At 43.2% G+C, this 27,217-nt stretch overlaps 2 protein-coding genes across 3 annotated transcripts in view; both read right to left on the bottom strand.

The window, feature by feature from the left end:
• Window positions 1-2,051: 2,051 nt before the first annotated feature.
• On the bottom strand, window positions 2,052-8,944 carry TPI1 (triosephosphate isomerase 1). The gene is made up of 7 exons (XM_081319421.1): window positions 8,723-8,944; window positions 5,909-6,032; window positions 5,736-5,820; window positions 5,474-5,606; window positions 4,883-4,968; window positions 4,642-4,729; window positions 2,052-2,600 (listed from the first exon to the last, which is right to left on the bottom strand). The coding sequence occupies exons 1-7, from the start codon at window positions 8,832-8,834 to the stop codon at window positions 2,482-2,484; spliced, it is 747 nt and encodes a 248-aa protein (XP_081175547.1). The 5' UTR covers window positions 8,835-8,944; the 3' UTR covers window positions 2,052-2,481.
• Window positions 8,945-17,603: 8,659 nt separating this feature from the next.
• USP5 (ubiquitin specific peptidase 5) overlaps window positions 17,604-27,217 on the bottom strand; it is a 30,269-nt gene continuing 20,655 nt past the window's right edge. The window contains exons 14-20 of one of the 2 annotated variants that reach the window (XM_081319397.1): window positions 22,821-22,909; window positions 22,225-22,416; window positions 21,208-21,351; window positions 19,631-19,776; window positions 19,392-19,545; window positions 18,746-18,830; window positions 17,604-18,193 (exon numbers count right to left, since the gene is read on the bottom strand). In XM_081319397.1, coding sequence (XP_081175523.1) covers window positions 18,100-18,193; window positions 18,746-18,830; window positions 19,392-19,545; window positions 19,631-19,776; window positions 21,208-21,351; window positions 22,225-22,416; window positions 22,821-22,909 — 904 coding nt within the window. In that variant the 3' untranslated portion in view covers window positions 17,604-18,099. The remainder of the gene's footprint in view (window positions 18,194-18,745; window positions 18,831-19,391; window positions 19,546-19,630; window positions 19,777-21,207; window positions 21,352-22,224; window positions 22,417-22,820; window positions 22,910-27,217) is intronic. The other variant, XM_081319398.1, reaches the window with a different exon arrangement.

Here is a 27,217-nt window from a genome sequence, read left to right as displayed (position 1 = left end):
AGGGCACACTCACACTCAGGTCAAAGTACATGACACAGGAAATACAAAACCTCAAACAAGAACAGGAAACAACCTCAAAAGCCCCAGAAGGTATAAAAGTCACCCACTGTTCCATGTGGTCAATTCTATTTCCAGAGCCATCTTTCTGTCTGGCTCTCCTCTTCAATAAACTACAACAGGCACGTCAAACTCACAACGTCTCATGACTTTTCCCCCATTGCCGGCAATGCGGTGGGTGCAGTTCCAGCGTGACACATCCAGCCCATGGGCCGGCAGTTTGACATGCCTGAACTAAAACCTATCTCCATGTGCCCATGTTGTTTATTCCCGGCTTGGATTGGACCCTGATTTTTCTTTCAACATCATATTCATCTTGTTAAATTCTATGCAGTGTGTAGATCAGTGGCTCCCAACCTTTTCTATACCCTGCAGCCCTAAGAACGCTTCTGATATATTCTCGCACCCCTTACAAAAGTTTGAAATAACAGCAATTAATTATGCACACTATAATTTTGAAAAGCTGTTTTCGTACCCCCCTGGAATATTCTCTCGCACCCCCAGGGGGAACCCTGGTGTAGATAAAAAGCCTAATTCAAACGCCTGATTCATGTAATCATTTTTGATCTAGTTAAGTGTTATGGCTAAAAATAAGTTTTGGAATACCCAGTTAGAGATTATTTCTTCCACTTAATCCTCTTTATATATACTAGAATCCCATATATGCAAATTCTATTGATCTCAGTGGGGTTTAATTACTGGGTCTACAGATCCATGTTTAACCCCTTAATTACGTCAACTTAAAAAACATACAGCAGGCTCCATCCTTTTGATGTTATATTAATGGAGTTGTTTGAATCCAGCACATTGAATCAACAGATATTTTAACTGACAGCCCTCCTCAAACAAACCCAGCATCACAACAGGTTGTTTGTTCTCTGATTAAACCACAGTGAGATGCAAACCACAATGTAGTCTACTCTATTCAACAGATCTAGGACAGGAGCCAAAGTATGCGGCAGGATCACAGCCCAGGCTGAGTCCAAGAAGTGGCACCAGGAGTTTCCAATATTACCGTGTCTTTGACCTGGGCATGCAAAAAATGCACATCTAGACCAGTATTTTTCAAACATGGCAAGAAAAACAGTGATTTAGACAGAGGAGCAGCTTTATCCAAATTCAGTAACAGAATTATATAACATATTTTCTCCTTGATAGAATTTGTACAAAGCAGGTTGATTTCGAAGTGCCGTTGCTGTGATAAGATGCCGTCTCTACGATACTTTCTTCACCAATCCTGCAGATTAGTTCCTGAATGTTATCAAGCTCAATTTAGCACTTAATTCAGCAAATATCTTTGACTTATATTGCTTACATTTCTGCTTTTGGCAGCACGCATGAGAAATGAGACAAGCATTATATGCACAATAGAGAAATGGGTTGTGAAGATGTCAGATATGCCAAAACTGAGCTGTTTGTCATGGATAAAACAATAAACCTTTTATGGACTTTTTGTTGAAAATAGAGAAAAGTGAGGTGGTTTATAGATTTGATGTAAGTACAAGGACTAAACAAGGGGCCAAAAGGATTTTGTAACATTAATGAGGGAGATTGAACAACACGTTAATTTTGTTGCAAAGGAAGTCAGAAGTCAATTTTCTGATGTTTGTTCTCATTTTTTAAAATTTTTACTCTTCATAAATTGCATTTTGTGGAAAAATATTTAATAAAGATTAAAGAAATGAGACAGTTTGTTACGATAACAATGGGACTTCCAGCAATTAAGGTGGTTTTAATTTCTCCCTGATGCTTATCATTGCCTTAAATCTTCAGAAATCCAAGCCCTCAAACAGTATGTTACAGGCATTTTCCCCTTAAGCATATGCATAGAGTTTATGTACAGTTCCAATTCCTAACTCACTGAAAGAGAACCAGGAGTGGTAAGGAATGAGAATTCAGCGATGTTTTCTCTAGAAATGTGTAAAAACTTTTTATGTACGCCAAAACCTTTTGAGATGTTTTCCCCTCAAACAGCAATGATAGTTCCTACACACCACTTTCCATTTGTTTATTTCTAGTTACCAATGGCCTAGGAGACATGGAAGGAATATACAACTTACAGGCAATGAGTCCAAATTAGATGAACCACGAGGTGAATGCCTTAACAAAGCAGATGGCCCTCTAGAGCAGAAGTTTGGAGTGGAAAGAAAACAGGCCTTCAACTAGTTTACAGGGACTAAAGACCAAGGCAGAAGCCCCTCACCAATATAGAGGAAGCAAATGAAGTATTGCTTTTATGAAGGAACACAATATTCATATATTGGCATCGACATTCAGCAGTAGAGGTAAATGAAAAAGGTGGGAAAAGGGATTGAAGGTGAGGCCATTTCACTTGAGTGCACGTGTATCTTTACAGTATTTCTCTTCCAACTAGGGTTGGTTCTCCCTCCAGCTTTTTTTATTTCAGATTCTATAGAGCAGGTTTCACTGTTTGGCATTTATGATGGTTACAAATTCAGGCTTCAGGGAAGCCCCACCAACAAGGAAGCCATCTACATCATGTTGGGAGGCCAATTCTTTGCAGTTGCCACCAGTAACTGAACCTGGAAAGAATAAAATTTCATTTAAAAAAAAAGAAAAAAATTCCAGAAAGTAAAATACAAGAAGTAAAAACAGAAAATGCAAGGTGTTTCACCATTAGATTTTTTTAAATGTAATGTTCCTAAAGAATCCCCATGCAAAGCTTTGGGAAAGATGGAATTTACAGTTTAAACAGATGGGCTTAGGCATATAGTAGAGTACAATCTGAAAGAGATATACAGACAATCCTCAAGTTATGATGGCAATTGGAACTAAGATTGCCATGGCTAAGCAATGCAGTAGAAAAGTCCATTACATGACCACATCACTTAGTGATGGCAATCCTGGCTGCTGTCATAACCCCAAGACATGCAAGTCATTAAATGGGAAGTGGTGGGAATTTCAGATAAGGTGTGTGGGGATGCCACACGTGAGGGGCTGGGGGATACCTAGAGGCTTGGTGCAGGTTGCATGAGAGTTGGGGAAGGAGGGTGTTGTGTGAATGTAGAGTAGCTGAGTGTGCTAGGGAGGCCAAGGGAAGGAGGCTGCAAGCACAGGGATACTGAGAGTAGGGTGTGGGTCCATACAAGTGCAGGGAGGCCAGGGAAAAAAGAGGGTGTGGGTTGATTTGAGTGCAGAGAGGCCCAGGGATGTAGTGTGGGGCACAGTTCACAGGAAGGCAGGGGAAGGGATTTACCAGAGTGACTTGCAACCTTCCCTCCTGGCTTCCCCATTGACTTTGCTTGTGTGAAGCTAGCAGATAAGGTCACAAATAGTGACCATATTGCTGCAGGATATTAAAACCATCATAAGTGCAAGCTAGTTGCCAAGCACCTGAATTGCAATCGTGTGAGCACAGGGGCAGTGCAATGGCCAGAACTCTGAGGGCTAGTAATAAGTTTCATTCATTCAGCACTGTCCCAACTTTGAATGGTTGCTGAACAAGTGGTTGTTGGTGAGGTCTATTTATACTGCAATGCACTCTAGAGGCTACCCTTGAAGACCATCCAGAAGCTTCATTTGATCCACAATGCAATGGCACACACAACTGGTGACAGCTCCAAGAGTCACCTGTATCCTAAAGCTGCACTGGTTCTCACGTTCTGAATGTAATTCAAGGTGCTGGTTATTATCTTTAAAGTCCTGAATGGCACAGAGCCAGGTTGTCTCTCAGGGTATCTGCCCATCCCATCAGATCCAACAGGATGGGCGTGCTTCAGGTCCCCTCTACCACGTGATGTCATCTGGTAGGACCTATCCTGCCTAGGAGGTCGGTCTACTTTTCCACCAGTACTGGGGCAGGACAGGCATTGAACCCAGCACAGGCGCAGTTGGTGCAAGGTTGCTATTTATCACATTTGAATAGTCATCAATTTCACAAAAAGCAACTCTGGAGGGCATATACTAATCAAATTATTATGTGTTTGGTTACAGCTTGATGGTTTTTAATGGGGGAGGGTATTTCTAAGTATATTTTATGGATTTGGTTATTATTAGCCACACAGCATTACACTGTATAGCACAGGCACGCAAATAAATCTTTTAAATAAATCCTATCAGAAACCTATCCAGTATAACTGTCAGGCTTTGTAATTTACTTAGAGGACTGAACGCTCCAATTTTTCCCCACCATGTTTGGGGGAAATCTGAAACAAAGTTGTTTTAACAAATACAGAGAGATGCTTTGCTTCTCTGAATGAGATGCATTTCTTACAAATCATTTTTGAAGCTATCTATAGTCTTAATATAAGCCACTTCTCAGCTGCTTGTTTCCCCATAAAATATCATCTAGAATGATTCTTTTTTTTAAAAAAAAAACACCTATTTTTCACACCCCAATTTTAATCAGTGTGTATAGGAGGGTGGATAGGGGGGTATCATCCATCTGGCAGGATATCATTAAGCAATATTCCCAATGCATGACTATGTGGTTTACAAAGATGAATCAGTCAAATATCAATGTTCTATTACACTGACACTAAAAATTGGGTACTTGCACTCAAGAGACAAACTGTCAAATTATTGCCACAGTTTTATGCAATGATGAGAATAGATTCTATTCACCTCCGTAGATGATTCGAGTTGACTGTGCAACAGCTTCAGAAACATGGGTCTTCAGCCAGTTCCTCAACTTGTCATGAACTTCCTGGGCCTGCAAGAGGAAGTGGGTAAAAAAAAGTGGGCTTTTAAGAAGTTGTATTGTCATGTAGCAGTCATCTTGAAGTGAAGAGATGCTATTCATTTGGGGAGTCCCTAAAGAGAGACCCAAGGTTTGAAAACAGGATGTCCCTAATCACATTCATACCTGCTGGGGAGTTGCAGTTTTACCAGTTCCAATGGCCCAAACTGGCTCATAGGCAAGAACCACTTTACTCCAGTCCTTCACGTTGTCTGGGAAAAAACCAAAGCAAATAAATGTAATTTTAAGACCATGAAAAACCCAACATGGCAGAGTGGAGAAGAATAGTCTCCTCCTCCTCCGTATCTTACAGCTTCCCTCCATGTATTTCCATGGTCAGCCAACAAAGGTGGAAAACAAGTGATGCAAATGAAAACACTCAAGGACAGTTAGCAATGACCTTTAACTCTGGAGCTCTATGGGCATTAGTATATCCAGCAACTAACACAAGCAGCACATTCTGATTTGTCTAAAAGATCTGTTAACTATGATGTAAGGTTTTCTGAGCACGAATTATATGGCATTTTATGCCTAATCTAAAATTGTCTGGTTACTTCTTTAACAGCAATAAATGTTTACATTTTATTACTGTAATCTCCCTAGTTGGTGGGAACTTTATTTTTTAAAAACAGGAAGCTTTTCAATGTCAGGAAGGTGTGTGTGTGTGTGTGTGTGTGTGTTTGAAACTCCTTCCCTAGTTCCCCCATGGTCTCTTACCAGCAATGACCTTGGTCTGTTCGAATACCACCTTCTCTGTGATACCAGCCTCTCGCTCATCAAGTTTCTCTCCAATGCAAGCAATGACCCCAAGCCCTTCAGACAAGGCATGGGCCACCTTCTGTCCAATGAGCTGAAAAGAGGCAGAAACAATATAAGAAACCTATACAAGCTTGATATATATCGTGGATATAAAAAGCCCAGTGCCTGTCATAGACGGCAGTGAATAGGGAAAAGAAACTCAGAGGAGCAAATCACCCACCTCATCTGACTCGCCAAAGACATGCCTTCTCTCAGAGTGTCCTAAGATTACCCAGGTGACGCCAACATCTTTTATCATGGCTGGGCTGGAAACAGATTGCAGAAAATGAGCTTTCAGCACACTGCTAGCTAAAACATGTGGCTTTCCCTAGCCTGAGAATTCTGACAACATACCTGATTTCACCTGTAAAAGCTCCTTTGGGTACCTTGTAACAATTTTGAGCAGCCACCCCAATCTTGGCATCAAGTTTCTGACGGGCAAAGTCAAGGTAGATGGAAGGGGCACCACAAACCACCTCTGGGACAAGAAAAAGAACATCATGTGGAATAAAGCAGAAACCTAAAATGCCCTTTCAATTACAGACTCACTATTCATTCATTTGCATTCAAATCCTCTATTCAGTTATGACATGCATAGGACATGTGAGCCCAAAATCCACAGACAAGTGAAAGACAGCAGAAAATTAAATGAATCGTTGCACTAGGGATGGGGAAGCATTTCATTCCATTTAAGATCATAAGGGATTACCATCAATTAAAACTGTTACCACTTAGGTGGATAAGTCACAGACATGATACTTTGTATGTACCATGCAGTTATAAAAGCTGGAAGAAAATTTACTGAATGAGTGAAACAAGAGAAGGTAAAAAAAAATTAAAGCTAAGCCTATGAGTTATACCTAGTAACCTCTTACAATAGTGAACTATAACCTCATAATTAATATAGGCCTGTCTTTATGTCTTATATTTTAGGAAATATATTTAAGGTTTTTTTAATGTGAACTCCATAACTGAGTTTTTTTTAACTAGGCTGAAAATTGATAGGAAAGAGACAAACCATTGTTTTGGTATTCTGTTCAACAGATTAGTAATGTAGACCCATTCAAATGTAGTTTACCCAACTAATAAAGCAAACCACACAATATAGAAATGATATTAATAGAATGAGTATCTGGGTCAATAAATTGTCTCTTATACTTCATCCCTTCTCCTGACCTTTAGCAAGCTATACGGATAAAGTTTCCAGTTCCAACTACAGTAGCTGGTATTTTTAGTCCCTACCCTAACACCTATATTTAGGAATCTTTCTCCTCCACAGCCTTTGACATTTCCTTCAGAATATCAATTCAGAAACTGCATTCCTTTTTCAATCCACCTTGCCCTTTCTGATTGGATAGTGTCACAGAGAACTTGCCAGAAGGGTCCGATTCTGTCTGATACTTTCAAGTCACTGCTACCAGAGGCATTCTCGCTGGGTTGTGCAAATAGCATTAAAAGAGATTTCTTCACTGTTCAACATGCCAGGATGCTATCTTCCTATAAAGAATGGACTCTAGTATTAAGAAACACCAATTGAAACACCACTCTGCACAACTCTTAAGACAGCTGGCCAATCTGTTTCACTTAGTATCATTTAAAACAATGTTAGATTCAGTTACAAGAACTGAAAGAAGGTTCATAAGCAGTGTAATTTGGCAATCCTTATCTTATTGCTTATAGGGACGCGGTGGCTCAGTGGGTTAGGATGCTGAGCTTGTTGATCAGATGGTTGGCAGTTTGGCGGGTTGAATCCCGAGTGCCGTGTAACAGAGTTGAGTGCCTGTTACTCGTCCCAGCTTCTGCCAACCTAGCAGTTCAAAAGCACGTAAAAATGCAAGTAGAAAAATAGAGACCACTATGGTGGGAAGGTAACAGCGTTCCGTGTGCCTTTGGCATCTAGTCATGCCAGCCACATGACCACGGAGACGTCCTCGGACAAGCGCTGGCTCTTCGGCTTTGAAACGGAGATGAGCACCACGTAAAAATGCAAGTAGAAAAATAGAGACCACTACGGTGGGAAGGTAACAGCGTTCCGTGTGCCTTTGGCATCTAGTCATGCCAGCCACATGACCACGGAGACGTCCTCGGACAAGCGCTGGCTCTTCGGCTTTGAAACGGAGATGAGCACCGGCCCCTAGAGTCGGAAACGACTAGCACGCATGTGCGGGGGAACCTTTACCTTTTATCTTATTGCTTCATTCTCAAAAAGACCAGATGGAGTCTTTAAATGTGAATGTTACTGTGATTTAGGCAAAGCTGGGGCTGTAAATAGGCTAGTCCTCATAGGACTGCCAATAGCAAAGGAAAAAATTTCCATTCATTCATAAGGGAAGATATTCTAAACTGGTTCCTTGAAATGTTATCATGGATTATTTAGACGATTCATGTATTTTACTTTAATAAATCTATATAATTTAGACCTTTGAGTAGCTAAATTTATCATCTCTCTTATTTGGGCTTGAATCTTATAACCCAGATGCAGGTACAGTTAAAAATTATAAACAGCACAGACCCATGGCTCACCAGGATTTGCAGCGCCTGATTTTGTGCAACAAGGAACAAGTGTTAGCAATGTAACATGCTGTGATTTAGTTTTTTCAGAGTCGTTTTGCGAGTTGATAGCTATATAAATCGAAAAAATAGCTTTCCCCCCCCCCTCCCAAGCCAGAATCTGCTTTCCTCCACAGCTAATTGCCCTCAATTCGTTTTTGCAAAGCTCCACGACGAGACAGCCAAACCACCTCCGCGGTACGTGCAGGCGGCCACACAAGCGGGAGGAGGGGCGCTTATATTATTTAGGCGTGGCAACAGCGGGCGCCTCCTCCGCGAGGGATGCTCTGCAACAGCCCGCCGGAAAAAGAAAAAGAAAAGAAAAGAAACCGCTTTCCCGCCCGGGCTAATTGGAGAGGGGGACAGGCAGGCGCTCTTGGATTAGGCCCGGCCCCTTTCCCACGCCCAGGAAACCCACCCGAGGGCCGCAGCCGATCCGCTTGAAATCGGGGCACAGCGACGGGGATGCAAGCGAAGCAAACGGGGCGGCGGCGGCTGCTATTGCTAAGGCGCTTCCGGGGAAGCCTCCTTTAGGCAGAGCTCACGGACCCCCCCCACCCCCGAAAAGGCAGCGAGCCCTTCCTTTTCCCATTCGGCCCGGCGGTAAATCCTCCTGACCTGTCTCTGCGGGGACCTTAGCCTCATTGAGAGTCTGGATGAGCTCCGAAAGGCTTTTCTTATCGCCGTTCATTTTCCAATTCCCGCCCACGAAGAATTTCCTCGGTGCCATGATGGGGGTGTCTGGGCCGTCTGCTCGGCAGCTCCGAAGGAGATCAGAAGGTCAAAGAGCGCAGCGGCGGCGAGGCACCCTCTCCAGGCACCCTTTATAGAAACCAGGGAGAGCCCGCCTCCCCACCCCGCCCCCGGCGGTGACGTTACGCAGAGCGCGCTCCCACGATTGGCTTCTCGCTTAGCCAGTCAAAATGGGAGGCGGAATTCGTGTTTTCCGGTCGGGGTGTAGTCGCGAGAATTCTGGCTTGTGGCTGAGGAGGCCGAGTCTGAAGGTGGGACCTGTTGGGGAAGAAGTGGATTGTTCCTGTGTTGGGATGCGCGTTTGTTGTACCGGTTAAACTCCAAGTGACAGTATTACGTATTTTATAATTCGGCCGTCGAAGCAGAAGTTGCCCGAAACCGCCCGCTGCTCAAATCCTTGCCTGTTTGGGATAAAAGATCCATACGTCGGTTCATCCAATCAAATTCAACTCTTCCCCCCCCCCGAATTTGACATACGTAATTGAGCCGTTCTGAACAAAGTTGGCTGAATTTCATAGCTATTATACATTGTGATTTCCTGGGCTCCAAGATCACTGCAGATGGGGACTGTAGCCAAGAAATTAAAAGACGCTTGCTCCTGGGGAGGAAAGCCATGGCAAATCTAGACAGCACACTAAAAAGCAGAGACATCACCCTGCCAACAAAAGTGCGTATAGTCAAGGCTATGGTCTTCCCAGTTGCAATGTATGGCAGTGAAAGTTGGACCATAAGAAAGGCTGAGCGCCAAAGAATTGAGGCCTTTGAACTATGGTGCTGGAGAAGACTCCTGCGAGTCCCTTGGACTGCAAGGCGATCAAACCGGTCAGTCCTAGAGGAGATCAACCCTGACTGCTCTTTAGAAGGCCAGATCCTGAAGCTAAAACTCAAATACTTTTGGCCACCTTATGAGAAGGAAGGACTCACTGGAGAAGAGCCTAATGCTGGGAAAGATCGAGGGCAATAATTTAATTTAATTTAATTTATTGAGATTTCTATACCGCCCTTCTCCCAAAGGGACTCAGGGCGGTTCACAGGGCATGTATAAATAACAATACAAAAATTAAAAAACAATTAAATCAATGCCCAAGTTAAAACAAGAATGATAAAAAATAACAAGCCTATAAAAACCCATATACCCCCATCAGGCCAGACCCGCTAGTTCAAATAAATGGGTCTTCAACCCGCGACGGAAGGATCGGAGGTCTGATGCCGTCCGGAGCTCAACCGGCAGTTGGTTCCATAATGCCGGAGCACCCACAGAGAAGGCCCTCCCCCTGGGGGCCACCAGTCGACATTCCTTGACCGGAGGCACCCTGAGGAGGCCCTCTCTGTGGGCACGCACAGGGCGGAGGGGAGTCGACGCCGGCAGCAGGTGGTCCTCGAGGTATCGCGGACCCATGCCATGTAGGGACTTAAAGATCATAACCAAAACCTTGAACCTTACCCGGAAGACAACTGGTAAACAATGCAGCTCACGGAGCAAAGGTGTAACATGGGAGTACCGGGAAACTCCCAAGACAACTCTCGCGGCCGCATTCTGTACCAGTTGGAGCCTCCGAGTAGTCTTCAAGGGAAGCCCCATGTAGAGAGCATTACAGTAGTCTAGGCGAGAGGTCACGAGCGCGTGAGTGACCGTACATAAGGCCTCCCGGTCTAGATAGGGCCGCAACTGGCGCACCAGGCGAACCTGGGCAAAAGCCCCCCTAGTCACGGCCACTATATGATCCTCCAAAGTGAGTCGTGAATCTAGGAGGACTCCCAGGTTGCGAGCCCTATCCACAGGGGGTAAAAGCTCACCCCCCATAGAAAGAGATGGAACATCCCAGGTGTCCCGGGAAGCCGGAATGTACAGCCACTCAGTCTTGTCAGGGTTGAGTTGAAGTCTGTTCCTCCCCATCCAGACCCGAACCGCCTCCAGGCAACGGGACATCACAGCGAGGGCATCACTGGGGTGGTTTGGGGTCGAAATAAAAAGTTGGGTATCATCAGCATATTGATGATACCCAACTCCAAAACCACGAATGATCTCACCCAGCGGTTTCATATAGATGTTGAACAGGAGAGGCGAGAGGACCGACCCCTGAGGAACTCCACAAGCGAGAGTCCTAGGGGTCGACCTCTGCCCCCCTGCCAACACCGACTGCGAGCGTCCCAGGAGATAGGAGGAGAACCACTGAAAAACCGTGCCTCCCACTCCCAGTCCCCTGAGACGCCGCAGCAGGATACCATGGTCGATGGTATCGAAAGCCGCCGAGAGGTCTAATAGGACTAGGACAGAGGAATATCCCCTATCCCGAGCCCTCCAGAGATCATTCACCAGAGCGACCAATGCCGTCTCCGTGCTGTGCCCGGGCCTGAAACCCGATTGGTAAGGGTCCAGATAATCCGCTTCATCCAGGACCAGAGGGAGCTGATGCGCCACCACACTCTCAACAACCTTCGCAAGAAAGCGAAGGTTGGAGACTGGACAAAAGTTGTTCAATACAGCTGGGTCCAAGGCAGGCTTCTTGAGGAGAGGTCTCACCACCGCCTCCTTCAAGACGGTGGGGAAATAACCCTCGCTCAAAGAAGCAGATATAACCGCCTGGACCCAGCCTCGTGTCCTCTCCCTAGCTGCATAAACCAGCCAAGAAGGGCACGGATCCAATAAACATGTGGTGGAACTCAGCTTCCCCATAATCCTGTCCACTTCATCAGGGGTCACAGAATCAAACTCCTCCCAGATAACATTGACAGGACCGCCCGTGTCCTGATCGCCAGACTCTGCCCAGCTGGAGTCCAAACCGGTCCGAATCCGAGCGATTTTATCCGACAGATGTTGACTAAACTCCTCGGCACGACCCTGCAAGGGATCCTCCCTCACCTCCTGATTAAGAAGGGAGCGAGTCACCCTAAACAAGGCGGCCGGGCGATTATCTGCGGACGCGATGAGGGTGGAGAAGTAATTACACCTCGCCTCCCTCATCGCAGCGAGATAAGACCTAATGTAGGTTCTTAACCGCAATCGGTCGGGTTTAGATCGGCTGGACCTCCAGCAGCTCTCTAGGCCCCGTTTCCGACGCTTCATCTCCCGGAGCTCCGCGGAGAACCATGGAGCTCGCTGGGATCTGCACCGGGTCAGGGGCCGCAAGGGTACAACCCGGTCAAGTGCCTCAGTGGCTGCCCTTTCCCAGGCTTCCACTAAGGCATCCGCCGAGTTGTGAGTAATGGAGGCAGGTGGGGACCCCAGCGCCGCTTGGAATCTATCAGGATCCATTAGGTGTCTGGGGCGGTACCATCTAATTGGCTCCGTACCCCCACGGCGGGGGGTGGCAAAATGGAAGACCAGCCGCAGGAGGTGATGATCGGTCCATGACAGGGGCATAATAAATGGAAAGCCCCCACCAAGATCATCCAACCACCGTCCAGATAAAAAAATCAGGTCAAGGGTGTGGCCTCCCTCATGAGTTGGTTCAGAAATTACCTGCGTCAGGTCCATGGCCGTCATGGAAGCCATGAACTCCCGAGCGAGCTCAGATGAGCCTCCCAGGGATGGTAGATTGAAGTCTCCCAAAACTATAAGTTTGGGGAACTCAACCACCAACCCCGAGAGGATATCGAGCAGCTCGGGCAGGGCTGCCGCTGCGCGACTAGGCGAAATGTACACGAGCAGCAAGCCCAACTGCGCCCCAGAACCAAATCTCACAAAGAGAGACTCACACCCGACTATCTGAGGAACGGTGGTCTCCCGCGGACATAAGGTCTCCCTAATGATCACCGCCACACCCCCACCCCTACCTTGAGCTCGAGGCCGGTGTAGCACCCGGAAGCCTGGTGGGCAAAGGTCAACCAAAGGGACCCCACCCTCTGGGCCCAACCAAGTCTCCGTGATGCAGGCCAGGTCCGCATGCTCACCCTCAACTAAATCCCTAACAAGGGGAGCTTTGTTAACCACGGACCTGGCATTCAGGTACACCAGCCGGAGCTCAGGAGGCTGCACATCCTCGCTCCCGGAACCTCGGGAAAGAAGCAGAGGGTCGGAGCGCCTCACCGCTTGCAAATAGCCGAGACGGCCCTCCCGGTAACGATATGGCCCCCTGTCTATCCGCCTGCTGCCATTCCCCGTCGTGGGAATTGGTAATCCCACGACCCGCTCATGAGCCCCGGAGACGACCCCCCGTTCTCCCCCCGCGCGGTCAGACCCAAGTCTGGCCTGAACTATGGTTGATTGGCCGCCCCCCATAGCCTGACAACCCCCATCTCCCACCCCTCTCCCCAACCCCGTAAATTTTTTTGATAAAAACGTAATCAGGGGCCGCTTATTAAATTTATGTTGACGGCCCCTGCCCCTGCCCAGCCATCTCTCAGAGACCCAAAACTCGGGCCCTTCATCGAGGTTAGGATTTAAAGAGGCGGGTCGCACCCAGGCGAGGGGGGCACCCCTGAGGGCGAGCAAGTCCGTGCTAGTATATTGTTGCATGTTAGTCCAGCAAGTCCAGAATAGGCAGTCCCGGAGGTGATCATGTCCATAGGAGGGTCAAAGGCCGGAAAAGAAAATATCTGGATCCACACCCAACTGCACTGCCACTCAGTTGGGTGCCCCAGTAAACAGGCCACCCCCGCCCTCTCACGGCAGGTTGCAACTCTGTTCCTGGGGGTGGTCAAAGATATACTCTGGGTAGGCATGCCCCATAGAGCTCCCACCTCTATGGGGCTGCAGATGTAAAAGTCAGCCACTCTCCCACCGTGGCTGGTACCCAGGACCGACCGAATCCAAAGGGGAGAGGGGGAGGTAGGCAAAGTTAATAGATGTATATATTCAGGCAGAAGGGTAGACGGGCCAAGATAGAAGAGATGGTCTGAAAGCGTCATCACCGCCGCTAAAACGGTCCAAAAACGGTATAAGGACCACCTGTCGCCGTTGCTCCATTGAAGCGGTCCGAAGACGCCGTTGCCAACACAAGCAGTCCGAGGCAGCACAGAAAACATCATCGCCGCTGGGATAGCTCTCAGTCGCCCTCTCCGCCGCCAAAACGGCCCGAGGACGACAGCGTCACCAAAAGCAGCCTGATGCAGTCTGGGGTAAGATGGAAACACCACCGCTGGCGAGAGGGGCCAAAAGCCCGAGAAACGCCGCAGCCAATCACCGGCCACCACAAACGGCCCGAATAGGCCAGAAAACGTTGATGCCGCAGAAGTGGCCCGAAAACAGGTCAAATGTTGCCACTCGGGCCAGAAGGCCCCAGGAATGCCACCGCTTAGTGCTGGTCGCTGAGAACGGCCAAAGCCCACTGCTGCCGTCGTCGTCGTCGCCGGATGCAGGCCGTCTCCGCCGTCGGAGAAGAAGGGGACGACAGAGAATGAGGTGGCTGGATGGAGTCACTGAAGCAGTAGGCGTGAGCTTAAATGGACTCCAGAAGATGGTAGAGGACAGGAAGGCCTGGAGGAACATTGTCCATAGGGTCGCGATGGGTCGGACACGACTTCGCAACTAACAACAACAACATACATTGTGATAAAATAGAAGCAGCTTTCATTTATGTTGTTTTTGACCTATCACTAGCTATCATTATTGTATAGCAAGCTACCTAAGGAGAGATGCCCCTTTAAATCAGTATTTTATTACTCGCTCCCTGTGTGCCGCACATACGTGCATGCATATACCGTTGCGAAGCACCCCAGCTACTGTTTCCTCTGCATGAGACAAATCTGCACTTCTTATTCCAGGCATTCAGCAAATTTGTATGCAGTACTTCTAACAGGCTTTTTTTGGAAATTTCAGAGAGAAAATTTCTCATCTCTGATATATTGGGATGTTTGGTGGGGAAAAGTTGTTGAGGAAGCAGAAATTTAATTCATCTATGATGGGACAATGACCAGAATAAAATTTGCAGAATTCATACTTCATATAGGAAAAAAAATAAGTGTTGAGGATGGGTGCAGTTGCACATTGCACTTATCTTTTCTATTTGACCATTTACAGATGCTTGCTGTCTTTGGAAATGTTATATTTCTGGCATTACATGGCCTCGTGCAAAATATGGTAAGAAAAACAGGATTCAGATTTTTCAGTGTCATTTCCTTTTTTTGCACATGTAGATGGTTTTAAAAATTATTTGGTAAGGAGTAGAATAGGCTCTTGATATATGTAGTTGTATGCCAAATCAAATTGTATGTTTCAACTGAATCCCTAAGTAATTGATGCCACCTCTGAATAGGACACTTTTCAATTGAAAATTTTTCTGCAAATATCGATGTATACTTATTATTTATTTGCAGTTATTTACAGATTCAGAATAAAACAGTAAATATGAGGGATGCAAAATTTGAGATACTCAGTACTTTTAATTTCTTCACTCTTCCAAAACATACATTTTGTATCTCCTTTTTTTTAGAAAAACAGAAGTAATAAGATGGCACCCAAATATGAACTGGAGAGAGAATGCATGAGGCAACAGCAAACGTGGAAGAAAGATCAAGCAGAGGAAGTGCCATGGCAAGACAAGACTGCATGGAATGTACCAAACCATTGACAGATAGCTGGGGTAGTGACATTGTGAAATCCTATCAGAGCCTAGGACTAGAAGACAGGACTGAGGCACTGATTATAGCAACATAAAGAACAGGCAATAAGCACCAAATCCATAAAAACAGGGAACTATCACATTAGATAGGATCCAAGGTACAGACTGTGCAGAAAGGCCTCAGTCCAACACAAGGTGGCAGGATGTAAAATGCAGCTAGGAGCAGCGTACACTGAACTGCACAACTAAACGGCTGGCATTGTGTATGAGACCATATGCACAGTGTTTGGCTTAGAGCAGGGATCTTCAAACTCGGCCCTTTTATGACTCCTGGACTTCAACTCCCAGCTATTCCTCAGCCAGCTAAGTCCAGGAGTCATAAAAGGGCCGAGTTTGAAGATCCCTGGCTTAGAGTCTCCTGTGTCCAGATGGAAGATTCCACAGATGGTTGTGGAGAATAAGAGGGCTAGGATCCTGTGGGATTTCCAGGTCCAAATAGACAGGAGGCGCTGGCCAGTCAACCAGACATCGTGGTAGTAGACTACAACATTTATCAAGACCTAACAATGGTGGTGATAAATGTAGTGGTATCAAACAAGAGCAACATCTGAAAGGAGGAATATGAAAAACTGGAAAAAGTACCAGGGTCTGGAGGAGGAACTAGAGAGAATGTGGAAAGTAAAGGCCAAAGTGGTCCCAGTGGTAGTTGGAGCATTTGGGGCTCCAACTTATAAGCTGGGAGAGTGGTTCCAGGAGACATCAGAAGTGTCTCTCCAGAAGAGTGCAGTGCTGGGAGCAGTTAAGATACTGTGCACAACCCTCAAACTCCCAGGTGTCTAACAAAGGACTCAAGATTGAGGAAAACACATAACACCCATAGGGGTGAGAAGGGATTTATTTATATATCAAAACCAGCTGGGCAAGAAGTGGCTGCTGAAGGCAATATATATCAACAATGAGGGCTCAATTTCTTTCCTAACCCCATATAGAGGGGGGAAAAGCCAGATCTTCGAGGTTCATCTGTCTTTTCTGTAACCAGTTTTGTAGTTGTATGTATGTTTTAAATGCCTGCAAGGAAAACAAGATCAAAAAGCTGGAGTAAAAAGTCTTTTAGCTGGTTACAAGAAACATTTGGAAATTTCCCATTTAAACAAAAACTTCTTAAGATACATACGGTAGTTCTATACATCTGCAACAACTGTAACGAAAATAGGGCAATACAGTTGCTTTCATAATGCTGTAGCTTACATTTCATCCCATTCTGAAGGAAAAATAAAATTAGTGAAGTGTGGGAGTTTTTATCCTAACCTAAGCTATGGGAGAATGAGGTGTAAGATGTGTGGTTTAAACTCATATCATCAGTAAATCCCATGTTTTGTTTTATCATAAAGCTCCAAAATACTGTACATGCCAATTTTATCCTATTTTGCTAAAACAAAAGTACAACCTCTGTGTAGTTCCACTTCAACCAAGTACAAAGGTTCAACTTAATATATTTCCTAATTTGGGGACCTTTATCTGTTTATAAAGAATGACCTCTGCTTTCCCTGAGCCAATCCAGCAAATATTCTAATGGACTTTTATTTATTTTTTGCCAAATTGGTTGTGTATCTCAGGACAGAGATGTGAAGTGGACTTGATCCTTATTATTAAGGCAGAGATGCTCTAATCTCTTTCATGCAGACCACCATTGGCATATTTGTACCATTCACTAAAATGCTGAGGACAAGGACAGTTACTAAGATCACTGTCACACAGTTCATATTTTTCCTTTGTCTTACTTTAAGAATTACAATTGTATTAGCAATTTGGGTGGTGGTTTTTTTGAAGGCTGCATTTAAGGCTTTGGAATATAGCCCTGGGACCTTGGTTTGTTTAAAGGCATAAAACCCCTGCAGTGAAAATATTTTTTTGCATTTACATTGATCCACTTGTAGTTTGTATATAATCTTGAAAACAATAGGAAGGCAGTTTAGTAATACGTAGGTCCAACATAACATTTCCAGCAACAATGAAACTTTCCAAGGGATAGATTCTTAATTTCTGTTGGAAACTAGAAAGACCAAGAATGGGATATCACTTAAATGTTAGTATGACAACTTGGAGTTACCGAATGATACTCGACTATAATTCATCATGCATTATACTCTTGCTTACACATTGTTCCCAGCAAAACAATAGCCCAGGAATGATATAGTTTATAACAAAGAACAGAAGAGACTGGAAGCAATATGAACAGTCCATTTTTGAAGGAGGGTAAAAGGTTTTTATTTGATCCTGTGTGTTTTTGGCATTTCAGAGGCACATGAGTAACAGATTATTCCTGAATGGTTTTCAGGCAGGTGAGGAAACCCATCCCATCTAGTATGTAAAGCCACATGTAAACTGCTTCCTCTCATGCCCACCATTCACTAAACTGTCCTAGAGTGTTATAGCTACACCAAGAAGAAACCATGTGCATGGATGAGCCTTGGATGACCGGTTCAGTAAGATGATATTTTTCTTCTTGCTTTTACACAGAGGTTCAAATCCACCCAAGCCCCCCAACCCTCCAGCAGTGTCCACAGGGGCAGCAGACTCCAGCTTTCATGTGAAGGAATCCCATCTCTGCTGGCTGCAGCAGTGATATATGAACACCTAAGGATGGAGAGTTGTTCCTCTTTCTTCATATTCATCTCTAGAATTTCCCATCCTCCCATCATCAGTTGATTCTAGCTGCAAACCCTGAAGCAGAATATCCTAGCTGGGGATCCTCTGGTAAAAGTAGATGTACCCAAGATCTTTGGGGGGTTTCTCTGAGGCACAAACTTTCTGGTCATTATAGATCACCCACCTAGGAGAGAGGAGAGAGGAAGAGAAAACAAAGCAAGATCTCTATATTGTAATTCTGCTAGAGGGTGAGACTAGTGTATATAGAATTCTTCAATCTCAATTGTATTTTTTTTAAAAAACTTGTTTTTAATTACTTAAGGTTGCAAAGTTATCTTTTTTCATAAGATAAAATTTGCTAAAATTTTAAAGGTACAGAAGCGAGCTAAAAACATACCTTGCATCTAGACACTGTCAAAGAGATGTGGAAAAAATTATATCAAAATATATATTAAAAACTTTTTACCTATTTGAAACAAAAAAAACAAAAATACTAAAGTAAAGTTGTATATTGCCCTTCACGCAGTTTATGCTTTATTTTTGCAAAATTCTGTTTTAAAAGCAAGCTACAGAAACAGCCCTTATGGGAAATCTCAGAAGCCCATTTGTTTCTCTTACAGTGACAGATAAGAGATACTTCTCTGTCTTCAATCATCTATCTTACTGCAGAAGATGGAATGCTAAATAAGACTGCTAAGTAACACACTTTCCTGAATCCCCTCATCCTCATTCTTACCTATTATCCTTCTTGATATGACAGACATAATGACCACACATAGTGGATGTGCCCATGTGACTGATGAAAGCAAAAAGCTGGTACTCTGAAGGAATAAAAGGCAGAATTACGAATACATTGATAATGTAGAAAACATACATGAGAATTAAGGAAAAAAGAGTATTCACTCCCTGAGAAACGGTTGCATAAAAACACAAGCCCAACCTACATAAAGATATCAGACAAAGATAGCATTAATCCCTTCTTTCCAAGGATGGGTAGCAAAAAGGCAATAATCCTCCTATATTTTCTGTTTAGTAAGAATAGAACATGGAAGCTGTATACCAGTAACATAGGTAAGAAACTTTGACAGACCAATCCTCCGTATCATTTCTAACATATGCTTCGAAAACTTTATTATACCATAGTTTATGAATATGACTCGTTGAATTATGCGATAAGAATATATGAGAAGCATATATACCACTATCAAAGTATAATATCTTTATAGCATATTCTACAATGTATCATTGAGCCCAAACACTGAAGGCATTATCTCAGATTGTGAGCTGAAAGAAACACTAAAATGGAACACTCAGAAAAGAACTAGAAAATTAAATTAAATTATTCAACTACCAGGTCTTTTTTCCCCCCATTCCAAGCTTACTTCCAGGTCCATCACGAACTTTGGGTCCCACGGGGATGGATTCAGAGATGGATTCTGCAGCTGAACGTCCCTCTGAGATGTCCATGGCAGCTTCTGCATCTAGATCATCAATATGGCTGAAGATCCAGTCCACAGCTCGCTCAAGGCTGTTATTCTAAAGATGAGAAGACAGGGGAAAAAATCAAGCCAGGAGCCCCGTTGCTGTTTTTCTAAATCCTTATCATTCTCTCTTGACGCACCGTAGCTCTTAGTGCTTTCATAGCTTGATCACGGGAAAAGCCCATAGAGACAATGGTTGCCACACTATCTTCAGATGGGGGATCCGGGCAGGTGATGGTGGAACCAGGTCCACTGGATCCCGGAAGAACTAGAGGGTTTGCAAAATCTAAAGAAAAAAAAAAGAGCATTACTTTGAAAGGAGTTGAATTACGCATACTGTCTCCTCTCCATTTTTTTCTTTCAAGATATTGCCATCCTTTTTCTTTTTTTCTTAGTGATTTATTTCTACTGCAATTTCAAGGAAGGAAAAGAAATACAGATACAAATAAAGGTATAGGAAATATAGTAAAAAGGAAGAGAAAAAATATAATCAATAAAATGCAGATAACAAATAAACCTTGAATACTAATCAAATCCAAAATATCTAGCTAATACATTCTAATACATAATTAACCATTTAAGAGCACTTTAGACATCTTAGACCCAATATCTAGTCAATTCATACTAAGCTCTAAAAGTATTTGATTAGTACAATTAAATCAAGAGAAAAACCCCCTATAAATAATATATTGAAAAATATTATAAATATTTTATAGACTAAAGATGTGTCAAATTCAAATATGGACTTTATGTGGCATAATTCCAAATAAGATTAAATTGTACATTACATTTACTTTTTTTAGACATTGAAAAATATTCCCAATTTAACTAGCCTTTGTGACCCATAGAGGGGATCAGATCTTCTGCAATAAAGATTCTTGCAGTTTTGATCATATCTAATGCTGGTCCAGTGTATTTTGAAGAATATATAATTTAGTGAACTTTAATACAGAAATGGGATTACAGCTTTCAAAATATGTCCCATTCTGTAATGAACGAATTACCAGTACTGTTGAGCTTTGCAACATCACCACTACTTGTGGAAGAAAGATCTCATCTGTTCATTGCAATTCAAGCATTTCAGGGAAAAGGAGTTATTCATTTTAGCAATCGTGACTGGAGTAATGAAACCAACAATAAAATGCATCCTACTTAAGTATAATCTTCAAGGTAAACCTAACCTCCTTTTTTCATTTAAACTATATGTCAAATTCTGCATCGATTTAATCACAATCTTTGACTTGTTTAAAACTATATTCAAATTCTGCATCGATTTAATCACAATCTTTGACTTGTTTGGGTTCTGAATTCTATTTCTTTTTTTTTTTAAATTCCATTTATATCCCGCCCTTCTCCGAAGACTCAGGGCGGCTTACAAGCTTAGCAGTAGCCTTCATTCTATGTATATGCCTGCTTATTAGGGCTTTCACACACACCCCAAGCGGCATTATTACAAAGTCAGCTTAATTGCCCCCAACAATCTGGGTCCTCATTTTACCTACCTCAGAAGGATGGAAGGCTGAGTCAACCTTGAGCCTGGTGGGATGCGAACCTGCACTAATTGCAGACAGCTGGTGTTACTTAAGGAGGCATTAGCCCACTGCTCCACCAAGGCTCTTAATCCCTCATAGATTATAAATTGTGCCCTAAGATACTACCACTTTGATAGGAATTAGATCACAGGGGTTGAATATGGGCTTCCACTTTGTTAACATACCTGGATCATCCATGTGGGACATGACCCAATTCATTGCTGCCTCAGCTCCACTGTTCCCTGTATAATAAACAGCCTTCCGGCAGGCATCCATTGGAAAACCCATCTCCACTAATTGAGTAATCACAGATTCATCCAACATGGGGGCTGCAATAGGAAAAAAATATTCAAAATATCCTCAGTGAACACTACTTTTGATTAATTCCTTATGCGATCCTGCTTCTGCATGTTCTTATTACACATTTTCCAAATTTAATACCAATGCTGTATCCTTGGTTTTCTAATCATGGAGATGGTCCCTTCTTTGGATGAAGCAAATCAGTTAGGAAAGGTAAAAACCATGCCCTCAATTATAGATGAACTTACCATATAAATCAGTCTTCCTTCTTACTTATAATGTAATACGATAACAGATGTCAATATGACTTGGATCAAGTAAACAAATGGAAAGGAAACAAACATATAAACAACTAACACACTAGTAGGGCTCATTTGTGCCCCCCCCCAGGTCACAAGATTTCAGCTTGATGAGATGTCCTGGAACCTTCAGAGTTCTATTAGCCTCATATAATAGCACCAATCAGAGAAAATGCAACAGAAATATGGCTCTTGATATGAACCTTTCACAAACAAGATTTGGGAGCCTCTGTCTTTCTGCCTGCCAAAAGACTTCAGTAGCTGGCAGTATTCAAAGTTAATTCAATTTTTAAATGATATAAATAGAGAGGCACCACCAGCAGATACTCAAGGGATACAACTGATGAGTTTCATTTTTACCCCTCCGATCACTACAATCTTCTTGATTCAACAGCTGTTGTGGTGAAAATATTCTCAGGCACAGAACACGAAGGCTATTCTGTAGTAAGATGAGAGAATGACAGGCTAAGGCAGGAGGAGGAAAGGCACCAAGGCAGATAACAGAGCACGAGACAGGAGGGAGAGAGGGAGGGAGGAAAGGAGAGGATGGATGAGTGAGTGATGCTCAAGGAAGAGAAGAAAGAACAGAGAAGAGTCACTAACATGTTGGAGAGGAGAAGTGAGGGGAGCAGAAGGAGTCGTCGTCCTCGTTGCCATAGAAACCCAGGCTACCTTTGGGCTCATCTGGTGTCACCAGTGGGGGGGCTATGTCAGGCATCTCCTCCTCCTCAGGCTGCAGTCCTGTCCCCTGAAGCGCAGAGATGTCCAGTTCTTCTGGCATTTCAATGGAAACATCTGATAATACAAGCAACACAAAAAGAAACACTGGAAGCATATCTGGAACTGCACCCAATCCAAGAGGAACTGGTAGCAAGAAGTGTTGCTGTTAAAGATCATGATCTCTGGACATGAGCAGAACGAAGGAGATATTCTAACAACTGCGGTGGAACAGACAATCAACCTTCCAGCTACTTTAGGCAAGTGTCCCATATATCTCTTAACCTTAATAGTCCCAATTTGCTTCTGCAGATAATATTGCCAGCCAGACAAGGTAACTTTGAAGATAATTGAGTCAGACATCGTACTTAAAACCATCACAAGCACTTTATATCCAGTGTAGCACTGGATGCCAAAAGCTTGAATTAGCAGCAATTACCCCAGAATCTAAAACATAAATGATTTCTCAGTAATACTCTTACCAAGTTTTTTGGGTACCCAATCTAGGCCAAAAGTGAATTTCTTGATCTGGATCACTAAATAATCTGGAAAAGAGGCAAATCTGGTTGTTCTGAAAAGAGAAAACAATACAGTATTTTTCTCAGCAGTTCAGGAAAAAGCCCAACAGAAAATGGATCTTGCTCAGGAAATGTTCCAAGGCACAGCTAGTAACTGCTTGTAAACACTCCACTTTTTGTTGCTATAATTCATGGAATACTGTATACCCATCTCCGTTAGCTAACAGATAAGAACAGTTAAACTGCACATGTAGCAAACTGCAAGAGCAATGTAAATGAACATGGATGACTGAGCTATTCCCCCCCCCCCCAAATGAAATGTGCACTGATTAAACTATAGATGATTAAGGGCACAAATGATCACACTCTATTGACCAAGTTCTTGAATGAGAACTAGGGTATTGTTGAGTATTCCGTTTTTATTGAACTAAAGATCAATATCACAGTTTGAATTTTATCTAATTTATATAGCTGCCCATCTCACTAAAAATAGCTTGGGTGGCATACAACAAAGCCAAAAGCAATATACAACGACAGGAGTTCGGTCAAGCAGGATCAAAAGTATAGTTACATTAATTGCTCCAAATCTTAAAATATTAGGTATGTACTAAGCTTGCAATCATATAGAAGAAGTTATAAAACGCTTGTAATGAATACAGGAAGTCCTTGACTTACGATCACAACTGAGCCCAAAATTTCTGTTGTTAAGCAAGGCAGTTAAGTGAGTTGTGTCCCATTTACAATCTTTCTTGTCACAGTTGTTAAGTGAATCATGGCAGTTAAGTTAATAATGAGTTTGTTTAAGTGAATCTGGCTTCCCCATTGACTTTGTTTGTCAGAAGGTTTCAAAAGGTGATTACATAACCCTGGGACACTGCAACAGTCATAAATACATGCCAATTGCCAGGTGTCCAAATTGATCATGTGACCATAGAAGTGCTGCAACAATTGTAAATCTGAAAAATGGTCATAAATCACTTTTTTCAGTGCTGTTGTAAGTTTGAATGGTCACTAAACAAATGCTTAGAAGTCAAGAACTACCTGTACACCAGAATAATTACTGACACAATGAAGTTGCATCTCATTTGAAAACACCCTTTAGAGCAGGGGTGTCAAACTCAATTTCATTGAGGGCCGCATCAGCATTGTGGTTGCCCTCAGGGGGCCGGGTGGGTATGGTCAGGGTGGGCGTGGCCTACTGGGTGGGCATGGCTGGAGTGCGTATGGCCTACTGGGTGGGCATGGCTAGCTCTACATCATTGGCATCAAGGGTGCCTATGGGGGCCTGGGCAGGAGTGGGACAGATCTGGGGGTCTCTGGCAGAAGGAGGGTCTCTGGGCCAGGGCCAAGGCAGTGGGGGCCGTTCCCTCACTGTTTCCAGGATGGCTTCGAGGGCTACATGAAACCACTTCGTGGGCCGGATCCAGCCCCCGGGCCTTGTGTTTGACATGTCTGCTTTAGAGTAACCAGCTTAAGGGATGCCATTGATTCTGAATGCCACCTGATACTTTTTGCTTTTGTGCACTACATTTTCAATTGGTTGGAAAAGGCAAATTCTTGGAGGTTTCCGGTGACGTTGCTGCAAGATGGGTGCTGGGGAATGAAGCTCCGTTCCCCAAGCCCGATTTCTACCAGCTGGGGAGTCCAATAGGACTGAAAGTCGCCCCATAGAGGCAACTGGCTGAAGGGTGAAACTTTGCAGATCATGGGCCAGCAGTAGCTGATCTGCTTGATCCAAAGGAGCCCTTGGGACTGGCAGGAAGAAAGTCTGATTGCACGCATGTGGTCAGCCAGAAGCAGCTGATTGTCGGAGTCAACGAATTCTAAAAGCAGAAAGCAAAACAGCTGATCTGGGTGAGACTACTTTCCTTACCTCTATGCAAGTGAAAATACCGGTTCTGGGAAAAAGTATTTAAAACCAAGAAACCCCCAAGCTCTAGGGAGGGAGGGGGGCCTTTTTTCTTTACCCCTCCCTCCTGAACTATAAGCGGTGGTGTAAGCTTGGGGAAATTAAAATTGACTTATAACAATGTTATGAAGATAACTGAGGCATAAAAGAAGGATAATTTGGGAAACTTTTGGATTTATAAATCTTTTTTTAAATTATTCCTTGTTTGGAAACCATCAGGTTTTAGTTTAGTTTATTAGACTTATATACCGCCCTTCTCCCGTAGGACTCAGGGCGGTTCACAAGGTTTTTTAAAAGAAAACAATACCACAATTACAAAAATTAAAACAATTAAAATTATTATATTAAAGCTTGAATATAAAAATCCTAATTAAAAACCAATTAAAACCCCAATTAATACCCTCAGTCCAGGCCAGAAAGCTCAAAGAGCCAGGTCTTCAGGTCCCAGCGGAATGAGCAGAGGTCAGGGGCAGTCCTAAGCTCTACAGGTAGCTGGTTCCAAAGGGCCGGCGCACCCACAGAGAAGGCCCCCCCTGGGTATTGTCCGCCGGCAATCTTTTACCGGCAGTACCCTGAGAAGACCCTCCCTGTGGGTTTTAACTTTTTAAAACTTTTTTAAAGTATGGCGGGAACGGACATCTAATGACATCTAGTGGCAAAACTGAGAACTACATTTAACATTGCTTTTTTCCCCTCTTTTCTTTATTTTACTGAGTTGTTTTGATTGGAGTTTTAAAACTTGGCTGTATGCCCAGACACAGCTTATAGTTTAAACATTTTGGTGTCCTTTGAATTTATAGTCTTGAAGATTGTGGCTGAAAAAGAAAGAACTCTTTTTGGATTGCCCTTTTCTACAGGATGGATTACAATTATAAATAAAAATTGTTTTTGAAGTCACCTGACTTCCTTGGATTAGAAATACAGCTTGACCTGGAATTTTTACAAGCTGTTTTGAAAGAGTGAATAACAAGAAATCTCTTTGAACAGAACACTTTGGATTACAAATTTTGGTATATAATTTTTTTCTTTTTTCCCTTTTGCTCTTTTTTTACCACTCACCATTTTTATTATTTACCTCTCTATCTGTTAGGAGCCTATTGGATTATAAATTTTGATTTACTTGGTGGATTATAAAATATGATTACAAGATAAAGATGAACGTCCCTAATCTATCTAGAGTTGGAAAAAAAGAATCTTCTGCTCCCTCTTCTGCTTCTGCAAGTCCAGTCTATAAGAGATCAATTGATACAATGCTCCAACAAGAAAAGGCTAAAGACTTCCAAAAGGAAACTCAAGCGATCCTACAAGCAGTTCAAGAGGCAATCACTACTCACATGGCGGTTACAACGAGAAATCATGAGATGAATGATTTTGATAAAATGAATAAAAAAAATAACAACATGGACTCTCAATTTAAAAATTTTAAACAGATGATTACAGATAATCAACAAAGAATCCAAAAAATAGAATATAAATCAACTGAGGTTGACCAGAAATTATAAGTCTTAAAAGTTGAAAAACAGAAATTGATGCAAATAAATGGAGAACTAGAAGACTCGATAGCTGAGATGGAGATGGAAAGAGCCTCATACTTTCTAAGATTTCAAAATATAATGGAAGATAAGGAAGAGGATCTCCTAAAATTGATAACGGAATTACTGCCAGACACATTAGGAATTGGGAAACAGCAAATGGAAGGAGAATTAGATCAGATCTATTGAGTCAACTCAAACTATGCTAAAAGAAATAAAGTCCCCAGGGAAGTACATGTTAGATTTCTCAAAAGATCTATGAGACAAGATTCTGAGAAGAGTAAGTGATGAACCTTTGAAATACAAACGAAAAGAAATTGTAGTCCTCAAACAAATCCCTAGGACAGGGGTCGGCAACCTCGGCTCTTTTATGACTCATGGACTTCAACTCCCAGAATTCCTGAGCCAGCATAGCTGGCTCAGGAATTCTGGGAGTTGAAGTCCACGAGTCATAAAAGAGCCGAGGTTGCCGACCCCTGCCCTAGGAGAATAAGAGAATCCCGAAGAGAATACCAGTTTCAAACTAGGAAATGAATCGAAAAAGGAGTGAATTTCAGAAGGCATTTTAATCTATTGGGATACGAAGATATAGATTAAAGCAATGGAATTCTTTGACAATCATAGAGCATTTCTGGAAGGAGGTGACTCTGAATCTGGTACAAAGAAAGAAACAAAGAAACAGGAAGAAATGGTAGTAGAAGGTGCAGTCAAACCAACAGAGGAGGAAGAAGTTAAAAGCACAGACACAGAAAAAGGAGCAAGACCAAGAGATCAGAGACAATAAGATCGACTAGAAGATTAAGACCTAGATATAATTGAAAGAGATGGAGAAGGAGAGTGGCATTTTGTCAATGAATATAAATGGACTAAATTCTCCCTCAAAAAGGAGAAAAATCTTTACACGAATACAAAAATTAAAA

This window comes from Vipera berus, assembly GCF_964194415.1.
Source record: "Vipera berus genome assembly, chromosome: 2".
Lineage (NCBI taxonomy): Eukaryota > Metazoa > Chordata > Lepidosauria > Squamata > Viperidae > Vipera > Vipera berus.
Note: the sequence above shows the minus strand (reverse complement) of the source record. Positions and strands in the feature narration are given on the sequence as shown.

Excerpts from the sequence above, each read along its gene's own strand:
- TPI1 (XM_081319421.1), bottom strand. The coding sequence starts at position 8,834 with ATGGCACCGAGGAAATTCTTCGTGGGCGGGAATTGGAAAATGAACGGC. Across the intron at positions 6,033-8,722 it reads TAAGGTCCCCGCAGAGACAG|AGGTGGTTTGTGGTGCCCCT; the intron begins GTCAGGAGGATT and ends TTCTTGTCCCAG. Across the intron at positions 5,821-5,908 it reads GCTTTTACAGGTGAAATCAG|CCCAGCCATGATAAAAGATG; the intron begins GTATGTTGTCAG and ends ATCTGTTTCCAG.